Consider the following 24,260-nt stretch of genomic DNA (forward strand, 5'->3'; position numbering starts at 1 on the left):
TGAATCTTTATCCTCAGACTGACAAAGCCTTGATAGGTTATTCCTGATAGTTTCGCATACTGTTAGATAGAGGCTTTTGACGAAGGGCCGGTTTCCGAGATTGACAGAGTGAAGTTTCCGATTATTGAAGTGGTGTTACCGGGGAATTATTCCATTCATTACGTGCCGCTGAAAGGAGAGCGGTCCTGAAATGCGTTGCTCAAGCGCACACCCCGAGAGTCGAACCAGCGCCGCTTGATCTTGAGTCGGGCGCGTGACCACTGAGCTAACGAGGCGCACTTGCGCAGCGCTTGCTTGAAATATCAGTGGAAGATGTTTGGTTGTTGATTAATTGTTGAGATTGTTTGCTGGAAATAGGTATAGTCTTCAGCAATTCAGAAAGCCAAGCTAGCCTACAGGGCGCAAGTCAGGAGTGTTGTAGGCCTGTACTAAATAGAAAAATGTGTAACATAAATAATCGAGCAAGAGGAAAGTCAACGAAAGCTGTTCTATGTTGTGGTGTGTATTTTCAGCTTAGGCAAAATGATAAAAGTAAAACGTTAAATTTAAGTAACTGGTTGCAAAAATACTTAAGATAAGTTTTGAATTTGTGGTTGGCAGTTATATGGCAGTTATAACAATGGAAAAAATGTGACCCCTCGCGTAACTCTACGTGGTCTTGCTCGCAAGCACCAACCAACTGGGAAACAAAACTTTTATACAATTGTCGCCATTAAAACAAATTAAGTATGACACTATGAAAAACTGTGTATATACTGGAAGTTATCCATTTTGTCATACCGCCGAGAGCAATGCTGCTCAACACAATTTACTATTTCTCTGCAAAACTTTAATTTGTTTTGCTCAAACCTCTTTGTGGTCAGTGTTTTATAAAATCAAGGGCAAAAAATCAATTTAAAAGATTTTAATCTTCCCAGATGGGAAATTCCATCATTTTTACATTGATTCAACGTCTGCAGATAGATTTTGCTGTCTGGGTTGTTATCTGGGATGGTCGCTTGTAAGAAAAAGTGGCTTAACTTTTGGTTGATTCATGTAAAGCGCTTGGTGATGGCTTGTGGTTTGACCGGTTGCTGCGTAAATTTCCTTGAAATACACAACTTATCATGCGCTTTGGAACAGTATAACAGTTTCTAGACAACAAACTCGGTCAGTGCAGACGGTGAATCAATGTAAAATGTAATTTTGCTGTCTGGATTAATTCTGATAAATGTGTTAGTCTTCATTGTGTGAAGTCAAGCGTTTTGCTCACCCAAGCATGACGGAAACGAAATAAAAATTCCTATGTGAATGAAAGAATTGAATTTGACAACGAAATCGCTGAAATGTGTACTAATGTGCATGCATTCATACTTCATACAAACATTTTTGAAATCTCTCACAAAACACCTTTTCTTCTTTCGAATCAAAAGTTGTGTAAAATTATGAGTTTGTGCCAGTGCGAAAAGCAAATCTAAAATGAGCTACAGTTTCAATCCCAATGTAGATCATTAACAATATAATGAAGTGTAGCTAAAGTATATTTTAAAAGTATATAGACGAAGAAGAAAAGTAGATTAAATTTGTCAGGAGCGGTCTCTCATGTTCAGTTCAGTTCAGTTTATTTTTTTTGTTTTGTTGGCGTTCATGTTTTTTCCCTTTCTCGCCACGTCTCCCAGTCAAGAAGCAACTGATTGTACATCTCAGTCAGTAAATTCATTGTCTGCTGACGTTAATTTAATGTAAAACAGGACTGATTTGCTGGCTTATATATTGCATCTTGTAAAAATTATAGACTGTTGTCGTCTGGAGCGAGGCGTTTGTCGCGATTTCTTCGTTGGATTTTTATTTGTTTTAACTTGTTTTCGTTTCTTGAGTCTTGACTGGAGTTGAAGTTGTGTTTGCTTAAAAAAGATGGATGTGGATTCAAAGCGGAGTCCTGCGATCATCAGAAGGTTGTTATTCAAATAGAATTCCTTTTTCTTCTTCTGATGATAGCAGAACCTTCTGCTGATCCCAGAACCTTTTAATGATCCCAGACAAGGGTGAAACGGCCTGTAGTTGGGTTTTAAAGACCCGTAGCTGTAGTCGATGTAGGTCGCTCTGCTTGGCTTTTTTAGTTTGCATTGAGCACTTTTTTGTAGTATTAAGAGTATTTGTTATTTGCGTTATCATGTATGGAGCTATTTCTGTTGTCGTTTGCTTAAAAGTATGAAAAAATATTTGTTGATCAAAAGTTTATTTTCCGTTTATGGTGAGTGATGGGTCGTTCTGGGAAATAGATTTTTTTATAATTTTATTTGGTCATAAGAGGCTTGAGAACTCGCTGCGATTCATGTTGTTCTCAATGCTAATCGTGCACAGGAAGATTACGCGCGAACAAAGCATCGCCATGATCCAATTTCTGGAAAAAAGAAATTATGCGTTTACTTGAAGCAAATGTTTACCCAGGGATTTGGTTGGAGGCATGAAGCCAACCAAATGTCCATACAGTAATTGTCTTCCAATTGTTAGTTCCGCCTCAGATTCTGCAAGCGATGAAGCTGAAATTTCTAAACACGATTTGCTGAAACGTGGCTCAAGGTTCAAGGCATTATTATTATCGGCGTTTCTATCTGAACCCTGCTTCACGGAAGCATTTCAATCACTTGATTTATTTACGTCATAATGCTTTTAAGATAACGAACGATAAAGGAAGACCAGTGTTGATCACATTAAAGATGCAATGCTCAGAGATCTCGACAAGGATTAGAACTGACTTGAATCTTTTACCTCAGGTTGCTTTTGTAATTTTGTCGACAGATATTTCTTAGTGCGTGTACACCATTTTTGCACAAAAATTGGATTTATTTAACATTTAACTTTTCAACGTTTCACGGTTTTGTCATTAATCTTACGTCCTTATAATTTTTACGTGTGTTCTAGTTGAAACTTAGAATCTGCAAGCTCATTTTTTATGCATATGTCTATGTTTTCTTTGTGTTTTTTTATGCTGATAGTAAAGATAAAAATTGTCGCCCAAAATACTCGAAGCTCAGTACCTCAAGAACCTTTTCGTCATCCCCCTTTGCCCACTGTGTTTATGGTAAATACAAGAAACATTTTATTGTATTTGCTCGTTCGAAAACCATCATATTTTGAAGTTTAAAACAGAAAATGATGTTGAGCTTCACAATTTAGTCACAGTTCAGATATGTCGCCTGTGATCACACAAATATACAAATCCGGACAGTAAAATTTGTCATTTTTACATTCATTCAACGTCTGCAAACGTTGAATGAATGTAAAAATGACGGATTTTTTGTCTGGGATTGTACACGAGAACAATGAAGGATCATGACAGGCACTTCACTTTTTTGCTTACAACATCTAGGGGTAAATTTGCAATACCTAGACTACTGTTAATAATTAATTATTATTAACATCTTGTCAATGTTGCATGTAAATTTTATTTGGCTTTCACTTACAGGTATCGATTGGTTAAAATTTTGCAATAAAATGTAAATTTAAACAACCACAGTTGAAATTCAATTCTGAATCTCTTCCTTTAATTTATTGAATATCTCTTCGGCAAGATGGCGCAAGAGAAGGCCCGCCAGTACAAGCGAAGACTACGGGACCAAAGCAGATATTGCAGCAATGTTAGCATTCTCAGTACAATGAGTGTAGGGTCGGAAGCAAATTGGAAAATGAGGTAATTTTATGAAAACGTGTCTTGTTCCATTAAAATTTTTCAATTCAGGTTCCAACTTTTCCAGCAAATTAGGGAAATATTCATTACTTCCTTTACTTGGAAGTGGGTTGTTATTTTGTTGTGCATCATGTTGTCACTGGTTTCGGTATAGAGCACAACTTCACCTTTTAAAATATCTTTTGAAGCTTCCTCAAAACTTTTGTGCAGTTTTGTAAAGAATCGGACCAGTGACGCAAGCTCCTCCAGCAAAGTGATGACCGGTTTAGTAGAACTACTTTCACTCTTCAGTAAATTTAATATTTTTTCATTTATCAGAGTTCCATCGCTTCGAGCAAGCCAACTACCAGAAGAGCTCCTGGAGGTCTATGAGGAAGCGTTTTATCTTCTTGATCCAAACGACACGGGAGCCATAGGTATCGTCACAATTATGATTATGATGAAAATAGAGATGGAAACATACTTTTTCTCTTTTGTAACTTTATTTTCAGGTCATTTGGTTGTCAGCCGGCAACGTTAGCAGTCACGTTTAGTTCAATCGCATTTTGAGACGAATTTCTCTAGCTGGAAGTTATGACACGTTTAACGATTTCACCCACAAGGCTTGCGTTGGTCAGACTTAACCGCTTGCGAACTGGCGTCCGCCGCTTTCGTTCTGATGTGCACAAGTGGAGCCTGGCTCCTTCAGCAGAATGCAAGTGTAGTGCCACTGAACAGACCGCAGACCATGTCATCCACCACTGCCTAACCCACCGGCCTTCATATGGTCTTAAGGTCCTGGACGACGAGACTGCTGAGTGGCTGATGATTTCCTGCCCTCCAATCTAGCCTGGAAAGATCTGCTCATACGACGATGATGACCCACAAGACCTAAAACTTATTTTTTTTCTGTTCTGCTCGATCGCATTCGTCTTTCAAACGACCATCATTGGTTGATTTTACCATTTGTCTTTGTCATGAAATACCTGGGTGCTCTTCTGTTAGAGTAAGTTATAAACTGCATTGTACAAGGTACAAAGTGTGGCAAAATTGGACTGCATCTACAATGAGAGTAGTTAATTTATTTATCTTAAAGATTTTTAACAAACAACTCTCCACATGGAAGAAAATTTTGTCATTCCAATTGTAGCATTAGCTTTCGAATTCTTGTTTTTGATCACTTTTTCATCTTCCCAGGAACATATGAAGTTGGAGTAGTGATGCGAGCCCTAGGACAGGAGCCCACAGAAGAAGAAGTCCAGAATCTGGTCCAGGAAGTTGACCGCAGTGGAAAGGGCTGCCTCAACTTTAACGATTTTCTAGCCCTGCTCGCGCATATTTGTCAGGTAATCAAGAATTTCGAGCCTTGTATGTTCGCGGATAAATCGCTTATTTTCCGCATATCTGATCCCGTAATTAGGCCTTGACATTAAAAGGACGCCGTGAACTGCTGCAATACAAAGATCACCTTTCTTGATTTGCTCGATTTTCCGTTTTTGGTTTCTTTTCGCTTTCTTGAAATGTATACGCTAATCCATCACTCATCTCACCTGGCTCACGATAGCGATCGCTGCATCGAGTGTCGATCTGGTTTGCGACATTGTCACTTCTCTTGTTCGCGTTTATGACGTCACAATGTATGCAGGATGAAGACCCTGACGAGGAATGGGAATGTGTTTTTAAAAGGTTTGATGGCAATGGTGAGTTTGTTTATTTGGATTGTCACGTTTCTACTCATCGGGCTTGATTCTGTAAGATAATGCGCTGTGACATTCCTGACGGAGCTTCAGATAAAAGGCTTTCTGTGACATCATACAGGTGATGGCTATATCGACGAGAACGACCTTCGCAAGACGCTCATCGAGCTGAGGCTCAAGTTCACCGATGCGGACGTCGACGAGATGTTGTCGGAATTTCTCCCCAGAAACACGAAAGTGAAAAGACTCAACTTCGACGATTTCATCAGCATAGTCACGTGACCAAGTCACGCCTGTCAATTGAAATGCTTCGTTTCACCCCCGACGCCTGTCAGCAATCAAATTCAAAACAAGAAAACCGTAAAAAGCCATAGACGTATTATGTCGTCATGAATAGAACGCATCACATCATGCGCTTAGTGGATCAATGTTGCGCATCACTGATTTCTGATTGGCTTATACCCAGTCAGCAAATTTTTTGTTGACATTGATTCAACGGTTGCATACATTGAATCGATGTTGAAAAAATACTGACTTGCTGGCTGGGTATTGACAAATCATTTGGTTTTGTAGTGACTGAGTACATAAGACGCTTTCCTTTCAACCATACACCTTGGTTCGACGCCTGACTAAGCCGAGTGGTGACAAGCACTGCTTATGACTGTCCATGGTGTAACATAAGGGGGTAGAAGTTACTGTAGGAAAAGGGAAAGTAATGGCTTACTTATCAAATTTTACTTTTTCGCTACCTTGCTATATCCACACTCGGGGCCGTTGAGAAGGATATTTAGAGCCCCATACCATTGAGATCCTTGGGCTCCAAATCAAGACATTTATAAGAAAAAGGCACAATATTCAAAGAATATGTTTTGGTTTCGTCATGTTTTAAAGGTTTCGAGCCACTAAAATTATCCGGGCCCGGGTCAAAAAGTACCCCCTGGACTCGCCCTGTCAACGCTACTGTGTCTATGCTTAATGACTGAGCATGAAACCATTTTTTTTATTGTTACCATAAACGATCTTTATGCAGTTGAACATTGTATCTACCTAGCCCTCAACTCAATGAAGTTACTGCATATCATCGCACAATCAAACACCCACTAGCCTGAATGAAGATCCCAGACAGCAAAATTCGTCATTTTTACGTTGATTTAAATACTAGGCGTCTGTAGACGTTGAATAAATGCTACAATGAGGGGTTTTGCTATCTGGGTCGTAGCTTGAAATATTGTATCAGATTAGTTAGGACTTAGGTTGAATTTCCGCTATCACCGCTTCACGTTCATCGCACTGCAAAGTTATTTCTTGTACGAATTAAATTATTTATTTCTCGATCAGTTGCTAGATCACTTCTCTACCAGCAAAATTGAACTTTTTTAAATCTTTCCAACGTCTGGCGACGCCAAAACAGTGTAAAATGAATTTTGTTGGCAGGTTGTTTTCTAGCAACTTTAGAAAATTCTCCCGATACGAGCCCGAAATATCTTGACCGCCTTCCGCAGCATTTTCCTATTTCCCTAAAGCGTTATCTCAGTTGGATTGCTCAATGCTCAATCTCGTGTTTTTGCATTTTATGTTCTTTATTTTATTTTTTAAAGAGTTTCTGTTTTGTTTAAAGTATGCGCATTCAAAGCACCACAAAAGAACGCTAACCATATGATCAATGATTATGCTAAATAAATTCTAAAGACTACTTTGCTTATTGTTATCAGATAATAATTGAACAGCGAGCGGGTGGAAGTTGCTGAACATTGTTTTGATTTGACTATTCTTTACTTGCTGGTTCTGTTTAGACCAGGGGTGCCCAAAGAACGGCCCTGGACAAACGTGAAACGTTTTGTGATTGGTTACCCTACAACAGGGGTTTTCAATCTTTTTTTGCACCGCGACCCCTCAGAGCAATCAATGTAGCCTCGCGACCCCCCCCCATAAAAAAATCAATGAAAACGTATTTAATGCAAAATTTAACCAAATTTGATTCTTACCGACATTCGGTCTATGACGTGTTTCGCTGTTTTAATGTAAACTTTTGAAATTGAAAATGTCTTTTTGCTGAGTTATTACGGCTTTTATTACATTTCTTCCGATTAGTTCTATTTCCTATCAAGCTTTGCTAGACCATGGGAGAAAATATCTTGCATAAAAGCTGCATTTTCGCCAGTTGAATTAGAGCGATCTTTTATGCATTTATTGAAATCAGTTTCACTGAGATAGTTGATACACTGCATCTCTTTAACAAGCTTGTCAATGAATGGAATTATTGTTAAAAGAACTTTTTCATACAAATTACACAATGAGGTTTTTCAATGCCATTGGAAACTATACTGAAGTTCAGTTCAGTTTTTTGTTTTTTTTTCTGACCATCACAGCGAAAAAAAATCTTTTAGGGTGAAACAGGCTGTAGATTGTAGAGGATTTTAGTGAATAATAACTATACTCGATGTAATTTGCTCTGCTTGGCTTTTTGTACTTTCTGTAGTATTAATAGCATTTATTGTTTAATGAAAAACATATATTTGACGTAATATTCCAGACAACCTCGCTTTTTTTGTCATAGCATGGATACTGAAACTTTAGGTTGCACAAAGCAACGTACAAGAACTAAACGATGTAACATCTCCTTGAATGCCCTGCCCTAAAAGCAAGATACTTTCAGTGCTGTATTCGAGGGTGTACGGCGGTATACGCAGTATACTCTCTGCTTTTTCGAGCAACTATAGTATACCCTCTGGTTTTCCAAATAGAGTGCGTATGCTATCCTTAGGCTACTGATTCTTGACAACTAGCCTACTAACTAACTACTTAACCCTTTGAAGACCAATGCTATACGGGTGTACAATGGTAGGCTACATGGGTGTACCATGAACCCGTTCTGAGAGTTTTATCATTCAATCAATTCATTCAGAGCATTGTTAGCAGAATGCAAATGAGACTTTGTGCTAATGCCGACACTAACAATGGTCAGCTACTGGTTGATATTGCTAACTTTGCAACCTGAAAAAATGATAGAAGGAAATTTGCGTCATGGAGAAGAAGAATTTGTAGACGCTTTGACATTGATGAAATACAGTCAATCCAAGGGTTAAGAGACTTTAGTGAAAAAGTTGAAATTGTACCCAATAATTGAAGACTCTCTTGACAGCTATTTCAACTTTCCATGTTCTACAGGCTACAGCAGAATGTGAACGTGGTTTCAGTTTAATGAACGATATTATCACAAGTTCAATAGCATCTTTGCTTATTGATAATATGGGCTGTTCGATGTTTACTAAACTTAATTGCAATGGACCACCTGTGGCTCAATTTACTGCTAAAAATGTGTAAGATCCTGGCTGCCAAACCACCGATCAGCTAAGAATATTAGATCCCAAATTTGTAAAGAGGATAAAGATGCAGATTCCTCTCGGCAGGCTGTTTGGAATTTAGGCCTATTCATAAAAAATAAACAATTTTGTACCTCTCGTCCAATTTTGATGTTGAGAATTCACGTTATGGTAGAAGAAAGATTAGTAAGTTATTTTGCAAGTTGTGTATTTATCATTTTATCAAAGCTGAGACAGTATACCCTGTGCTTTTTTTACGAATACAGCACTGGATACTTTGCACAGGATTTAGCCGAGTTACACCACCGTGTGACACAAGATGAAGAAGTGAATTATGTCGAATGCCACTTAATGTAACGTTTGAAAGTTTAAACAATGGAGTAATCTCAGGTCGAAAAATGGTTGATTGCGAAAAACACAGTTCTTATTATTTTTTTTTTAAAAATAAGAATTGAAAAAGATAGGCTACATTGAGTTTCAAGCGTCTCGCGAGTCGCGACCCTCAGGTTGAAAACCACTGCCCTTTACAATCTTAAAGCTTAGCCCGAGTTTTAGGAACAAAAATGAGTGAAAAATTTAATGCGGCCCGCTAAGACTAGCGAAATGCGGCCCCTGGATAGAATAATTTGGGTATCTCTGGTTTAGACCTTTTTAACATCAGGTTATAGCCAGGGCAAGCAAAGACAAGTGTTTTTTACTAAGTTATTGCTGTGTGGTTTTAAGTAAGACTTGTGCACTCAAGCAGTAGGTTTTAAAATCTTAATTTGATACCCGGAGGTATTTGTCTTAATTTGATAGGTCAACAAAAAGTCAATTTTTTATCGTTTGTTCAAGTTTTAAATTTTAAGTCAATAAAGTCAGTTTTATGTAATTGACATGTACTGTACATTGTCCAGTCCAAATGTTTTCTTTAAAATGCTGAGAAAAACGGATACCAGCAACTTGTTATTCATCAATCTCAGTCTGTGCTTTATTTAGATTATTAACATTAAAAATAATGACGACATTCCAGAATAATAAACATCGAAAGACCAGAAAATTGATTAAGCGCCGGTTCGACACCGCCTAAGAGCATGTGGCTGTTTGTGTTTTGGCAAGACACCGAAAGATGTGCCGACGATTGAGGAGTGGCACCCCTTCGTCTACTGTATACACTACAGTATTATATCCATGATGACGACATAATATAAACTGTTAAGTCATTGAACTCAAGTGATATCTTTGTGAGTAAAAAAAAGTATGTCATATTATAAGTACAAGTTAATTCAAGGAAATGCAATGATATGAACGACGTTTCTAGAAAGGAAGAACTGAATTTAAGATTTCTTCTGCGTGTTTTGTGTCTATTTTTTGTCAGTATAGCTTCAGGTTTAGATCCGGCTGAAATTAAAATCATATCACATCCACACCTGTCATTGAGATTGCCAAAGTTAAAATACAAAACAATCTGCCCGTTTTCAGATCAGTCAATCCGATGTAAGTTGTACAAGTTGCGGTTAAGACATATGCACGAAAGAAAACGCACCAGAGAGAGAATAATTGATATTGGTAGTACCAGGTCGAAAAGAAAGGCAGCCGCCATACAAGAAAGCAAGGATCCTGCTGTAAATCTTAAGCGATCAAACAAAATTTTGATGCAAAAGCAATCTAGAAATAGTCTCAATTCTTCTTATATCCCTGAAGAAGTTACAGCAAAAAGAAGAAAGATAACACGAAAATACAAAACTTACTGGCGTTTTTTCAACGGTCGGTACCGTAAGTTACCAGTATGTAACACAACTGCTGTTCCCCCCGTCGATATAACGTTCCCGCCTTGGAACTCTACCACACATAAGTTGCCATCTCCACCAATAATTAAACCGATCCCTCTGACTTTTAATCAAAGAGCGCAGCTGGTCGAAGCTCACAATGAAGAGAGAAGAAAGGTTTTTCCTCCTGCCAAGAACATGAGGAGGATGACGTGGGATGATGAACTCACTTGGGTAGCGGAGAGCCACACAAAAACATGCGAATTTAATGAAAGAAGTGCTTTTGAAGAAATACGAGACGGATTGCCGAGGAAAAGTATTGTTCGTCACAGTTCGATCGATGCGGAAATCGGTTTTAATTGGTACGCATGGGAAAATACAAGAAGCTTGCCGTTCAATTTTGTAAAAGAAGTGATCGGAGCATGGGCATCAGAAAAGAAATACTATGATTTTGATACCAGAAAGTGTCAATCAGTTTGTCGACACTTTCTCCAGGTAACTTCACCTTGTATTCTTTTGAAACAGCTCATTACGTATGAATAGTCTATTTTAATGAACAGTTTCTGATGACATTACGTTTTAGGGGGACAAAGTGACAACTCTAATAGACACTAACGTAGACAAGGGTCCAAAACAAGGGATAGTCTAACTTTAGATCCAGGCTGAATATCAGTTTAGGGGCCAAGGATCTTTCAAGGGAGCCCTGGAACGAAGAAAACACCGGGTATTCCTTTGAGTCATATTATTTTCTTTGAAATTATTTTGTTTGTGAAGGCGTCTGCGGACGTTGAATCAATGTAAAAATTGTTTGATTTCTTGCCTGGGTAGTTGTCATTAAGAATGAAAACCAGTTCCTTTTTGAATTGAGTTCACCCTCTAGCGAACAAATTATTTGCAAGCGCAAGTCTAATCATGTCACTCACGGAAGATGCTCGAGCCGTGTCACAAGTTTAGGAATTGTTTTATATTATCATTTGGCTATCTGCAGCAATTATTTCAGTTTTTCTTTTTTGTTGTTGTTGCATTTATGCTTGCACCTGGTAGTTGAAGATTTAGATTAAGTGGACGGGAAAGCAAGGAAGCCAATCTTTGTGACCACCTTCAGGCATGCCTTTAAATGTCTTGCCAAAGACGCAGCCGAACGTTCTTGAGAGGTATCGAACCGGCGCTCTTTCGAGTCCCATACCAGTGCGCTTACTTCCAGTTCTCTCACCAGTACTTTCACCAGTTTTGGCGCTGCAGTCGACCCTCAGTCTTAACCTGAAATATGAAAATTACAACTAATATACTTGTGATTAGTTTTAAGTCATTTCATTGGTTTACCTGCAGATGGTTTGGGCTGAAACGTACAAGATAGGCTGCGCTGTGTCGTGTTGTGGATCTTATATTTTGAACGGGGTAAGATGGTTCACGACCACTGCTTTGATATGTGCGTACGCCCCACGTGGCAATGTTATAGAATTTACCGCTTCAGCAGCAACTTCGTTTTCTTATCCCACACCGCCGCGGACAAAGTACCCCTACAAATACGGCCCCACATGTGAAGACTGCGGGGGATATTATGAAACCGAAGTTTTTCCGACAGAGTCAGGAATTCCAAAAATTCCTGGTTTAAACGACACGAACGTTGAGATATTCATACCGTGAGTGGCAACTAATCAACGTTTATTTGTATGTTGCAATAAAACTGTTTACTGAAATATTTCATAATCTCTGTAAGACTTGTTTTTTGTAACCACTTTGTATCAATGGTAAAAAAAAACAAAACAAACATAACAAATAACGAAAAGAAATCCATGCCGGTTTGATCAAAGTTATGAAAGTGTACGCTACTGTAAAAATGGTGCGCTGTAAGTTTTATTGTTTTAAGATCAGAAATAGTAAGCTGCTGATTATGTTATAGTCTGATGATGATATATGTTAGCAATTGTCTCAAAAAAATGATTTTCTTGTCTTGTAACAATGATCTCGATTTAGTTGTGTCGCTTTTTCTATCTTTTAGAGATTTAATCATAACTACCACACAACGGAACGCGGATTCCACTGATAGAAGTGGGAATGCTCTTGACTATTGCACGTATAAGCTTTGCGCAAACACCAATCGAGACAGGAACATTCCCTTTACCCGCCCTGGTGTGTCTACCACTACAACTTTCTCATGGACAACATCTTTGACTGCAAGGATAAAAAAATATGGAGGTAGGCTACTAGCCTATGGCTAAGATTATAAATATACCTATCTACGGATAGATAAAATGACAATTAAATGAACCGTTAATTACGGTTGATGTAAAAAAAGAATGCATAAATAGGCTTTTGCAAAAAAAAATCACTATCAAGGCCTTTTTCATGCCGACACGGTCTATTTGTATGTGTGATCTTCAATGTTAGTTCTTAAGCTGTTTTTCTTGACTTTGCTCGTATAAAGCCGGTAGCCTACAATTGTTTGCTGGTGGTCTTTTGTTTTAATTTATTTAACTAATTTTAAGCAGACATTAAAGATATAACGCGGTGCACAAAAACACCTGTGACCGGAATCCGATAGACCTTCCGCAAGCTATAGCAAGATAGAGAAGCATTACCAAAAGGATTTTAAATATATTCCTGTTTAGTTAAGCTTATTTAGGCTACATGAAAAGAGAAACTCATGTTCAGAAAACAAACGTTTCGAAAACTATACTGTCTTCATCTTCAGTGTTATAAATGTAAGCTATAAATGTGTGTAATAAATTGTAGTTATAAATGTAGTGTGTTATGAATGTATAAATTTATAACAGTGTTATAAATTAACAGTATTTATAAATTTATAAGTTAACTTATATAAATTTACAATTTAAATTTACAAGTTTTATAATTTATAGTTAACAGTATTTATAAATATATAACAGTGTTATAAATGTATAAATGTTATAAATGTAAGATGAAGACAGTATAGTTTTCGAAACGTTTGTTTGCTGAACATGAGTTTGGTATCTACATTTTGGGCTCTTTATTTTTTGATTAGATTAACCAGGCGTTCCAACCATTTTGCTCAAAAGAGAAACTGATTTGTAAGAATTTGACTTGTAACTTTTTTGTTATTGTGCACAGAACTCGAATGCCTCAATCCAAATTTATTCAACGTGTTTGCAGAAGACGGAACATACTCCAACAAAATCAAGTTAACTTCTCAATCGAGTGTAACTATTTTAATGTATTTGTGCTCACAGATTTCGTTCATCTTATTATGACATAAAATGGCCTGCATGGGCTCAAAATCAAACGGATTTGTGTGATTGCGATGATAAATCGTTAACAATAACTTACTATTGTAATGATAAATCGTTAACTTTGCGTGAATTTTTTTTCACACTTTCTGCCTCCAATAGCCTATGGAGAAATTTGATGGTAAAAAAAGGTAATTGGGGACATTTTAAAAAACCCGGGAAAGAAAGGGCCAGAAAGCAATGGACTGAAATAAGGAAAGCCGTATGAAAATGAAAACCCAATTGAGAAATTTTCCAAGCTTCAATGGGAAAATTTATTTGTCGGTACTTGGCAGTTGAATTGAAAATTTTGAAAAATTACTTTGAATTTGGTGCATTCTGAGAGCATTTTCAACAAAAATGTGGTTACAAATATTCCTGTAAAATGGTGGTGTCTGGTGACATAGCAAAAGGATAAGATCATGTTTTCTTCGGCATTTTTCGGAAATAAAGCTAAGTCTCTATGTTTTCTTGTTGCTAATTCCTGGCTGAGATGTTTGGTATTGGCAAAACTTGCTCTTTTAATGCAATTTTGTTTAAAATTAGGCCATTTTTTTTAGACTGAAAGCATCATGCTCAATATCGTGACGTCACACGCGTGCCAAAGGGGGGGTTGTAACCCCCAAACCCCCCCCCCTTGGCTACGCCACTGCACCGACATAATCAACAACAAAAAACCGAGAACCCTGGAAACGTTTTATTCAAGAGACAGTCAGTACTTGAAATCAAGCACGACAAAAAAAAAGCAGACCAGGTCTACGGTTTTATCACATTATTACCCGACTTATTTTCAGTGCGTTATGCAAAAAGGAACAAATCGGTACAGTTTTTAAAGTTTTTGGTTTGACCCGGTGTGGAATTGATCTCAAATCTGTTGAAATCTCTCACCACCAGAGCTGAAGACGAAACCACTCGGTTACTGAGTTGGCTTTAGAACTAGAAACTAGCAATAGTCCACCAACGCACAAATGGTTGCACCCGCTTAAGAACTCTAGTTTGATAATAATAAATTCAATCACTCATCAATTAATCACTTAGGTGTATCGCTCAGAGCATTCCTAATCACGATATACAGATTGCAATGCTGTAGTAGTACACGCAAAGAGAGGCAAAACTACGATTATGTATCTACGTCTCAGTTGCAAGTCCATTTGTACATTGATTCAATATAGCTCAATTGGTTAGCGCGTCACTTTTGGAAAGAAGAAACTTCAACATCAATAGCGGCGCTGGCTCGACTCTCGGGGTGTGCGCTTGAGCAACGCACGTTAAGGACTGCTCTCCATTCAGCGGCATCTAATGAATGGAATAATTCCCTGCCAACAAGACTTCAACAATAGAAACTTCACTCTGTCAATCTCGGTAACCGGCCCTGCGTAAAGAGCCTCTACAAGTATGCGAAACTGCCAGGATTAAGCTCTGCAAGAAGCTTTCCCAGTCCGAGGATAAAGATTCAATCAATCAATCAATCCACAGAATGTATAAAAAGGGGACATTTGGCAGCAGAAAAAGACTTCCAGCTTAAACTGTTGAACTCTAGGCTGTTAGAAACAAGTAAATCAAAAATGACAGTGAAGAAACGATACTGAAAGTTAAATTTTAAAAGAGTTGGGTAATAACATGGTTCTGGGATACAATTGCGCCATTTTAAACAAGTTTTTGGCCACACTGTGCAGAACATTTAATGAATTTATGAGAATCTGGCAGCACTGACCAATTGCCACATTTAATTGATTGTCGATTGTCAAAAGCCCCCGAGAGTTCAGAATCAAATTCCAGTTCCTTAATTTCTGAGCTTTCATTCTGCTAAAGTTGCAACGTGTAGTTTGGTTGTTTTTTTTTATTTGTATTTTCTATTTATTTATAAAACATAAATGGGAGACAATGTACGTGAAAACACGTCAGGAAGCACTGCTCAACATGGTGCTGAAGTACAACGAAAGCTCTCTACAAAGGGTGAGTCATTGTATGAAGTTTTTGGCCTTGAAAAAGGAGCGACTGCAGTGGATGTAAAACAGCAATACAGGTATGAAATTTGAGTTTATTACAATAGTAAACATCGTATATTGCTAAGTGCTAACTGTAGGTTTTTTGCTTTATGTATTAGTGTAACCCAGTAAATTTGAAATGCCCTATTTAAAGTTAGACTCATTTATTGTACATATAGCATGCATCATATAACGTCAACCAGGGATATCTTGACACTACGAGATGCGAAACTCGAAATCTGCCTGTCCATTGGCGTCCAACTGAAGGGCTAACTCATTGTATTGCACAATGCCGTGTTACTGCATAAGAATGTGTTTTGCACTGGCTGTTTTCACTTGATTGTTTCATTAAAGTGGTATTTGTTATGTTTTTTTTTACAAAAGTATTAATATTTCATAAGTTCATTGCCTATTACATAATAAAGTTACATGGAGAACGGGCAAAAAGAAAAACAACGACTATTGCCGTATTGTTCATTACCCTGGCTAGCATGTACACAAAACAAAAATATTGCACATCATTATCATTGGACAATTACTGTAGATATTATAACTACAAACTGTAGCCACAATCAAGTTATGACATAAGTTCAAATATTTGCAGTCTTGTGTGAACTACCACTCATAAGCTTGCGAACTGTCCGAGCCATGTTTGCGGGTTTCTTGTGCCTGGGAGCCTGAATGTGAAAAATAACAAGACAAAAGCAATGATTATAACAAGAAAGGGTACCGTACCAAGATTAAATATTACTATTCATAGGCGTCGATTTTTTCTTAGAAAAGAGGAATTCTGGGTGGGCGAGAGTTTTCAAACAGATTGCATGGAATGTGTATGCTCGCAAATTCGCAATAGTTAGTCTTTCTCACAAAGACTGCGTTTAGCGTCGCTGCAGCAATTAAGCTTTAATAGGTTTGATGTCTGCTTTCTTGCAATCTTATGAGCGTTGCTAAACTAAACAAACTTATTTTATGTTTTCCTTTGCGACCTAAAAAGCGCGTGACTCGTGACATGTTATCTTTAAAGTGGTGCCTTCGGATTTGCCACAAAATGTTCGGACAGGTGACTACAGTAACAAGTACCATCATGGTTAAGACGCAACCACTGGAATTCGGAAAAAAGCTTCCTTTGCAACACACGACCTTCCCGAGCCGGAAGCTGATCCAGCAGCATGCTAATGTCAAATGGAGCAGGTAGAGATCCATGGCTCATGCTGTCTTTTACAACTACCGGTGCATTGCTATATATTGACTTCACCACTGTCCATCCTTGAAGCACTGCTTTCTTCATCAATGTCATCTCTACGTTCATTCACGCTGGTCGTGGCTTCTTCAGCGTTATCATATCGACGCCTTTTGGAAGCTGGTTTTAAGAATGCGCGAATAGATGTTGACTTTGCTTCATGTTTAACTTTTCAATAATGAAATGACAACATCGCGCGGTGCCCCAACTTATACCCAGCAACAAGTTTGTGAGGAAAGATTTGTAAAAAGCGATTGTTTCAATATTATACGTCTTTAGTTTGTATCCGTTATTTTATTGTCATGTTCATTATGATGTCATATTCATATTCCCTTACGCTGACCTGGAATTGAAGTTTGATTGTGACGTAACGAAAGTGAGACCATTCGGAGAAAAGGTCAATCGTGGCTTTCTCTCACCAGGAATTGCCAGCGGGTGGCAGTTGCCATAGCAACAACAATGCAGTGTTTACCGCCTTTTTTTCAACGCAGCGTTGTTACAAAATTGCTTTGTTCTGTCATAGCGTAAAACAAGAAGTTGCGCTGCAATTGGTTGAATAATTCAGCGTTTAACAAAAACGGAAATAATTGTCACAAACACTTCATAAGTGTCATGAAAACAGGGTGGGCGAAACATATTTTGCCCACCCTCGTTTCATGGCAGGGTGGGCGCCGCCCACCCTGCCCACCCTGTTTCGACGCTTATGTTACTATTGATAGAATGCTGGTCAAACAAGATAAAAGCTTTACCTAACTGGGACACGCACTAACTGAAAATAGCAGATGCGATAAAAAAATATTAAAATAAATACAAACAGCAAGAAACAACTTTGTAAAAATTAAAAAGACATTAAACATAAAAATTTAACATTAACACTTGAAAACGATTGATGCCATGAAATGCTATATTTGGAATGTAACTGGATTAACTAATTTTATTTTACAATATAGACATTGTCATCACAAATGGTAAAATAATTAAATGCATTTGAAATGTGGGTTTATTGAAGAACGCTTTTAAAAATAACAAGTAAAAATGTAATATTTATAATGCAAACCAACATGGAAATTCTACAAACAATTAAAACAAGGAAACTGAAATATTTGGCGAATTTGATTTGCCATTTAATTCTATTCAAAGACAATTAGAAGAAGGAAAAATGAATGGAAAACCAAATAGGGGCAGACCATCAAGAATTTGAACTAATGATATTAAAGATTGAACCATAGGCATACGAAGCCGAGCAACGTGATCAAGTTTAGCATCTTCAAGTTTATTACATAAACATAAAACTACGCAACAAATTAAGTATCGAACGTTTTCGACATCACAAGATGTCCTCTTCAGGAATAACATACATACAAATTAACTACATCTGAAAAAAAAAATGTAGTTAGATGTAGTTAATTTGTATGTAGTTAATTTGTATGTATGTTATTCCTGAAGAGGACATCTTGTGATGTCGAAAACGTTCGATACTTAATTTGTTGCGTAGTTTTATGTTTATGTAAATGTAATAAACTTGAAGATGCTAAACTTGATCACGTTGCTCGGCTTCGTATGCCTATGGTTCAACAAGACAAACTCTCTACCGAAGCTCTGATATTAAAGATTAGTCAAGACTTACAAAATTGCAATAGGAAAATCTCACAGAGAAACTTGGCGCTTCACTTCTCCCAACCCTGAATGAGAGTAAGGAACTTGATGATGGTTATCAACTTCAAAACTTGTGTGTGCTCACAATATTTTATAATGCTATCGTACTTTTTTCATCCACAAGACTATGCATCTTTTGATTTGTAGCCTATCTAAGAAAAGTACAAGTTTGCTAAATTATGTAACAAACTCAATATAAAAAATGTTCTTACTCTATAATTGTATGTTTTTTGCTTTAGAAAGCTTGCATTGAAATACCATCCGGACAAGAATCCAGACAACCAAGAGGCGACAGCTAAGTTTAAAGAAATTAACAATGCAAACCGAATCTTACAAGATGAGAAGAAGAAAGAGATATATGACCAGTATGGATCATTAGGTCTTTACATTGCTGATCAAATTGGCGAAGAAAATATGAAAGCCTATTTTGCATTGAACTCACCAGTAGCAAAGGTATGAGATTTCATATGTTTAAAGCAATTGTTCTTAACTTATTTCTTTGCTGTCACCACTTTGAAATTACCACCATCCTTGCACCCTCTTCCAGAATGACTGAAAAATATTATTCAGCTATTCCCGCCATCCAGAATGTTGTGGAAAGCCTGGTCAACAAGCTACACATTTTTGTCCCGTTATAGCTAACCATGATAATTCAGCATCAACGAGTGAGCAACTAAGCACTCCTCCTTCAGAAACTCTGGTTTAAAGCATGTTATATGAAGTATTAACTTACAAAAAAGGAAATGTGCTTATGGGAATATGTCTTCAGTTTCTGGTGTAAATTGTAGCAATGCATACTTATGATTGATTTCGCAGTATTGTCCATAACTAATGTCAGCGTAGGGTATGGATAACCATGTAATAGCATTAGTACTCATGGTATGATAATCACGAAATGGCCCGATTCGGTGAGTCCGATCCCTATTCGGTGATGTTTTCAATTTTTTTTTAAAATTATCGGTAACCGTAGCCTAATTATCATTGCCGTTTTAGGGTTAGGGGTTAGAAGTTAGGAACTCACCGAATCAGACTCACCGAATCGGACTCACCGAATAGTAGCAGACCCAATAATCAAGGCATTGGACAAATATTTAATACTTGCCGAAATATCTTAACATTTATGATTTAAAACCCTTAGTGTTTGGTTTATCTCTGAAGACTGATAAAGAAAATGGTTAGAAAGGGTAAAATATTGGTAGAGCCATCCATATCCATCAACAGTTGGGTTCAGTAACACATGACTGGGCTGGTGAGTGGTGATGTTAACAGATCATATGATAAACCACTCATTAATATTTCATTATGGACCCACTTTTTTATGTACTGCAGTAGCCTACTAGACAAGTTTTGCACCTTTGATTTATTAATTCAATTCATTGCAGGAGGTCAATCAACATACTCAGTATCAGCGAGTTATTGTACAATCTGTGTTAATTTGCTGTTCTCACAACTCAAAATACAAATTTTATAACGTAGTCCTTAAACATTTGCTTAACTAAGCCAACATTACATTGCATAACATTCTTCACACATTCACTGCTTTTTTAACTACTTTTGAAAAATCGTCTGTTTACTTCCACTTAAAAGATTAAAACCATTTTTCCAGGCTATTGGATTGTTCTGTTGCATTATCACGGGATGCTGTTTTTGTTGTTGCTGCTGCTTCTGTTGCTTTTGTTGTTGTGGAAGATGCAAACCGAACAAGGATGAAGATCATGATGTTTACCCCGGAGAATTGTCAGATGATGGTAAGACGTTTATTTTAACTGAGAAGCATGTATCTTTGGACAGAAAAAAATCTCTTTCAGTTATAAATTTTATAATTTTATTTACTTGTTATTGTTATGAGACATGTTGGGTTGGTCCACAACCCACACCCCACAGGTAGTATATAAGTATATGTGATTTTGCGGGCTAGACGTACTGTTTTGTGATTGCTATATGTTGCTTGCTAATTGCTATGTTGTATTATTGCCAGAAGGTTAGCAATGGGATCACTTTGAGTTATATGTAACTTTGCTTCTCTTGGATGCACAATTTGCACATGGCTGTAAACTTTGCTCTGTGCCAAACTACAAATGGTCAACTAAGAATAATCCATAGTCTATCTTGGTAAAACGTCGGACTAAATGTATTGCTCATAATGTCTTATGGCAGGTTGACCTTTTTGTTACAGACGAATACAGTCATAGCCTGCTTTCAATTGCATGCTTGATGGACAGTTTCATTCAAAATTGATATTTGCATGTTTTAGCTTTGAATAAAAAACAAGTTAAAACGTTGAAATATTACAATTTTGTAACATCAATGACCTGTTTAGAAGAAAACCCAGACTCACCAGATGAACGCCAACCCATGACTGGCAACCCTGTCACTAACCAACCAATCGTAGTCCAACCTTCTCCACCCTCACACCCAGATAGTTAAACTCAGGTAAGCGACTTTGCTCGTCTCTTTTGTTTATTGGATGATTAAGAGTTTTTCTTCTGCGTTTAAACCCTTTTTTCTTTGCCACTCCAAGGATCGAGGGGCTTTGACTTTACCAAAGTTGGCTCTGACAATCGATCTGCGACATGGATGTATAAAGTTTTTAAAGCTCGCAAAAATTGATGCACTCCAACATTGTTGACTTACTGTGTGTTCAGTGATAATAGAGACTGCCCCAGTGCAACAAAATCCGCCATTTTTACATTGATTCAACGTCTGTAGACGTGTACATTATTTTTTACGTGTTATAAATATCAATTAATATCGTGAATTCTTTTTGTTTTTCTTTTTTTGTATCGTATCTTTTGTATGTTTATCAGGGATGTTTATAAACCTTAATTAATGTGCATGTTATTTTTATCATTTATCATAAGGCAGCAGCTGATTCGATGACCAACTGGTCTGCCCTGTTTACTCGTCATACGGCACATAACGGTTTATGGCATATATATCTCTTATTATTCTTATGTTTGTGTTATATCACAAATAAACTGATTCTGATTCATGTTTCAACATCTTTAGACGATACACTGTGCCGATGATCTCATACAAGGAACAGACTTTGTAAAGTTTACTGACCGCGACACGTTTTTGAACATGTCATCATTCCAACACTACGTCAAATAATTCAATGACGTTGCAGGCGAAACGCGAACTTGTCGTCCAGCCTCATTGTACTTCTGGGCCTGGACAACCTTCTTTGAGGGTTTGCACAGGCACAGTCAGGCCTCCAAGCTCCTTTAATCCGGCGACTAACTATGGCCTACTGGATCTCCTTCTCGGCGGCCAAATTCTCGCGCTCGGCAGCCAAAATAAAAAAAAATCAGTTAAAAATTCGTGTTTAAAAATCCTGTAATTAACATCGTGTTTTTGCATTCACTCAGGTAAAGACAACGCAAGCAAAGCCCTAAAACATATTTGTAGTTATAAAATGCACTGCAACCCTAGTAGGTGTAGCTTTAGTCTTCGGGTTTTTAAAGGTCGACGCTCAGACGTTTTTGCGAAACTTTTATCAGCAATATTTCTCATGGTGAGAGACTTTGCCTTGTTTGTGAAAAACGTCTGCGAATGCGAGTGAAGAGAATTAAAGTTTCAAGTACAAATGCGAGTGGAGAAAAAAACGTTCTAAATACTAACCCAGACAACAAATCTATCGTTTTTTTACAATGATTCAACCAATGTAATGCAGTGAATCAATGTAAAAAACGATTGATTTGTTGTCTGTAAATGCGGTTGAGAAATGTTGGCTTTTGGAAGCTGGCGATCAAACATGTCCTGCCGACGGGATAGTTTCGAAAGCCATTTGACGACTTCTCGGAGGCGACGGCCACCGGGAGCTTGGGTACCTGCAATGGAGTACCGCTTTGTTTGTGTTAGCCCTGTTAATGAAATGTCACCACAATCCAGAAGATGAATTATTTATCATGATTTGTTTTCCCAAACCTTCAAAGTTGGTTGTCATTCTTTGTTCTTGATACAAATTTAATCTACTTTAAATTATTTCATTGTAAGTTCACACCAAAAATGACATACTCGAACTGATAGCGCATGCATCTCACTCTTTGTAATTCTTATTATCCCAATCGAACACAAGCCAAGGGAAAAGCAATTTATTATCGCATAATTGTTGGTTCTACTATCGTGACGTCACACTTGTCTCAAAAAAGGAAGGGAGTAGATTTCATAACATTCTCTCTGGCTTTGGTCTCACACATCATTCGTGCTTTAGTTTGTTTCTCTGTTGTGTTGGTTTCTTTTACGTATATTGAACAGAAATGATGTAATTGTTGTGTGTAATGATTTTCCGTTGACAGTTAATTGCTTAAAACTAACATCGACCAATTTGAATCAACTTCAGATTTCAGTATCTCTTCAACAAGGGATAACGGGCTGTTTCATCCTTTTCACGTGTGAAGGTATTCTGTTGTGTTCACTCAACTCATCGCGCTTGGAATTGATGTAGAAAATTTAGAAAATGCAAAATTTGGACGCAGAAAAGTGCAGTATTTCTGATGAGCTCACGTGCATTAAACGTGTCAATTTGTGGCCCAACGAACTCTCGCGCAATTAAGCTGCCGGTATAGAAAATGATTTTGTCTCATTTGATCTTTAAAAGTTTACTCATTGAAGCTGCTTATCTGCAGTGCGGATTTACATTGTGTTTAGCGAATCTGATGCAGGACTTGCAGGTGTTTGTTTCGAGTGCTCCGTTTGTCTTCGATGTCACTGCATTCGAATGTGTTCGAAGACGACAAAGTTCTTCAAGAAGACGACAAAGTTCACCAGCGACCCAAACCGGGGTAGCAAATCGTAATTTTGAAGTCGCCAAACACATTAAAAGTTGGTCTACAGTGCGTAGTTTACACTGTAAGCTGTCCATCAAGGGGTTGCGAAGAACACAATTTTTTTTGAAGCGGAATCGCACAATAAAATAATTTGAAAAGCCCTGGTCTACATGACACGTGTTACTAGACCTGCAGCACCAATCACAATGTGCCATTTTTTTTTCATTGAAACCGCACTGCATGATGCAGCACTATCTGGCGGGGAAAAAGTTTTTTTGTAGGAAGTCAAAGGTGACGAGCAAGAGTTGAAGATCTTCTGTGCAAGGCAAATTCGAGTAAAATAATTAAATGCGCATTTTCACAATGACTTGCAACATTTAAAGTCATCTTTAGTTGTACTTTCATCACTGCGTGTTCTCTTCTTTGCGGCTGAAAAGAAAATATTGAATTTGTCATTCAAAACGTTGGACAAGTAGGAAAATATTTTTTCAGACAGCAAAATCTGTCATTTTTAAAGTAGACTAATGTAAAAATGACAAAGTTTGCTGTCTGTGTTCTCAAGAAATCAAGACATGTAAATAAAAATTACACGACAAATGATTATTCGTTTTGCCCCGGTTCTTCATGTCCGTAAATTACCAAATTAGGGAACGTTCAAATATTACGTAACGCCTTCGAGGGGGAGGGGGGGGGTTTATGCAAAGCGTTACGTTAGCGTCACATCGGGGGGGAGGGGGTTCAAGCAAAACGTTACGTAACGCTTTCGAGTACGGAATGGTATTTTTTTGTGCTGAATTCGTAGTGAAAAAGCGTTACATGGGGGAGGGGGGGGGGGTCAAAAATTCGGAAAAAAAGCGTTACGTAATATTTGAACGTTCCCTTAGGCTAAGATTTTGTTTTGCATTTGGTGAGTTCTGTAGTATAAATTAATGGTGTGATACC

The 24,260-nt window shown here is 37.6% G+C and overlaps 2 protein-coding genes across 3 annotated transcripts; both read left to right on the forward strand.

Annotated features, from left to right (window-relative positions):
• The first annotated feature begins 3,453 nt into the window (after window positions 1-3,453).
• On the forward strand, window positions 3,454-13,671 carry LOC145786294 (uncharacterized). Its single transcript, XM_082597935.1, has 10 exons — window positions 3,454-3,673; window positions 3,989-4,086; window positions 4,847-4,995; window positions 5,295-5,349; window positions 5,468-5,619; window positions 8,252-8,306; window positions 9,924-10,912; window positions 11,747-12,060; window positions 12,420-12,616; window positions 13,508-13,671. The coding sequence occupies exons 1-10, from the start codon at window positions 3,555-3,557 to the stop codon at window positions 13,645-13,647; spliced, it is 2,268 nt and encodes a 755-aa protein (XP_082454061.1). The 5' UTR covers window positions 3,454-3,554; the 3' UTR covers window positions 13,648-13,671.
• Window positions 13,672-15,464: 1,793 nt separating this feature from the next.
• LOC145786940 (dnaJ homolog subfamily C member 5-like) lies at window positions 15,465-23,985 on the forward strand. Of its 2 annotated transcripts, none has more exons than XM_082598685.1 (5): window positions 15,465-15,688; window positions 18,786-18,999; window positions 20,153-20,294; window positions 20,870-20,979; window positions 21,556-23,985. In XM_082598685.1, the coding sequence occupies exons 1-4, from the start codon at window positions 15,537-15,539 to the stop codon at window positions 20,971-20,973; spliced, it is 612 nt and encodes a 203-aa protein (XP_082454811.1). In that variant the 5' UTR covers window positions 15,465-15,536; the 3' UTR covers window positions 20,974-20,979; window positions 21,556-23,985. The 2 variants fall into 2 exon arrangements, with proteins under 2 accessions (XP_082454811.1, XP_082454810.1); XM_082598684.1 differs by having other exon boundaries at window positions 15,471-15,688; window positions 20,867-20,979.
• Window positions 23,986-24,260: the final 275 nt, after the last annotated feature.

This window comes from Aplidium turbinatum, chromosome 17 (genome assembly GCF_918807975.1).
Source record: "Aplidium turbinatum chromosome 17, kaAplTurb1.1, whole genome shotgun sequence".
In the NCBI taxonomy this organism is placed as follows: domain Eukaryota; kingdom Metazoa; phylum Chordata; class Ascidiacea; order Aplousobranchia; family Polyclinidae; genus Aplidium; species Aplidium turbinatum.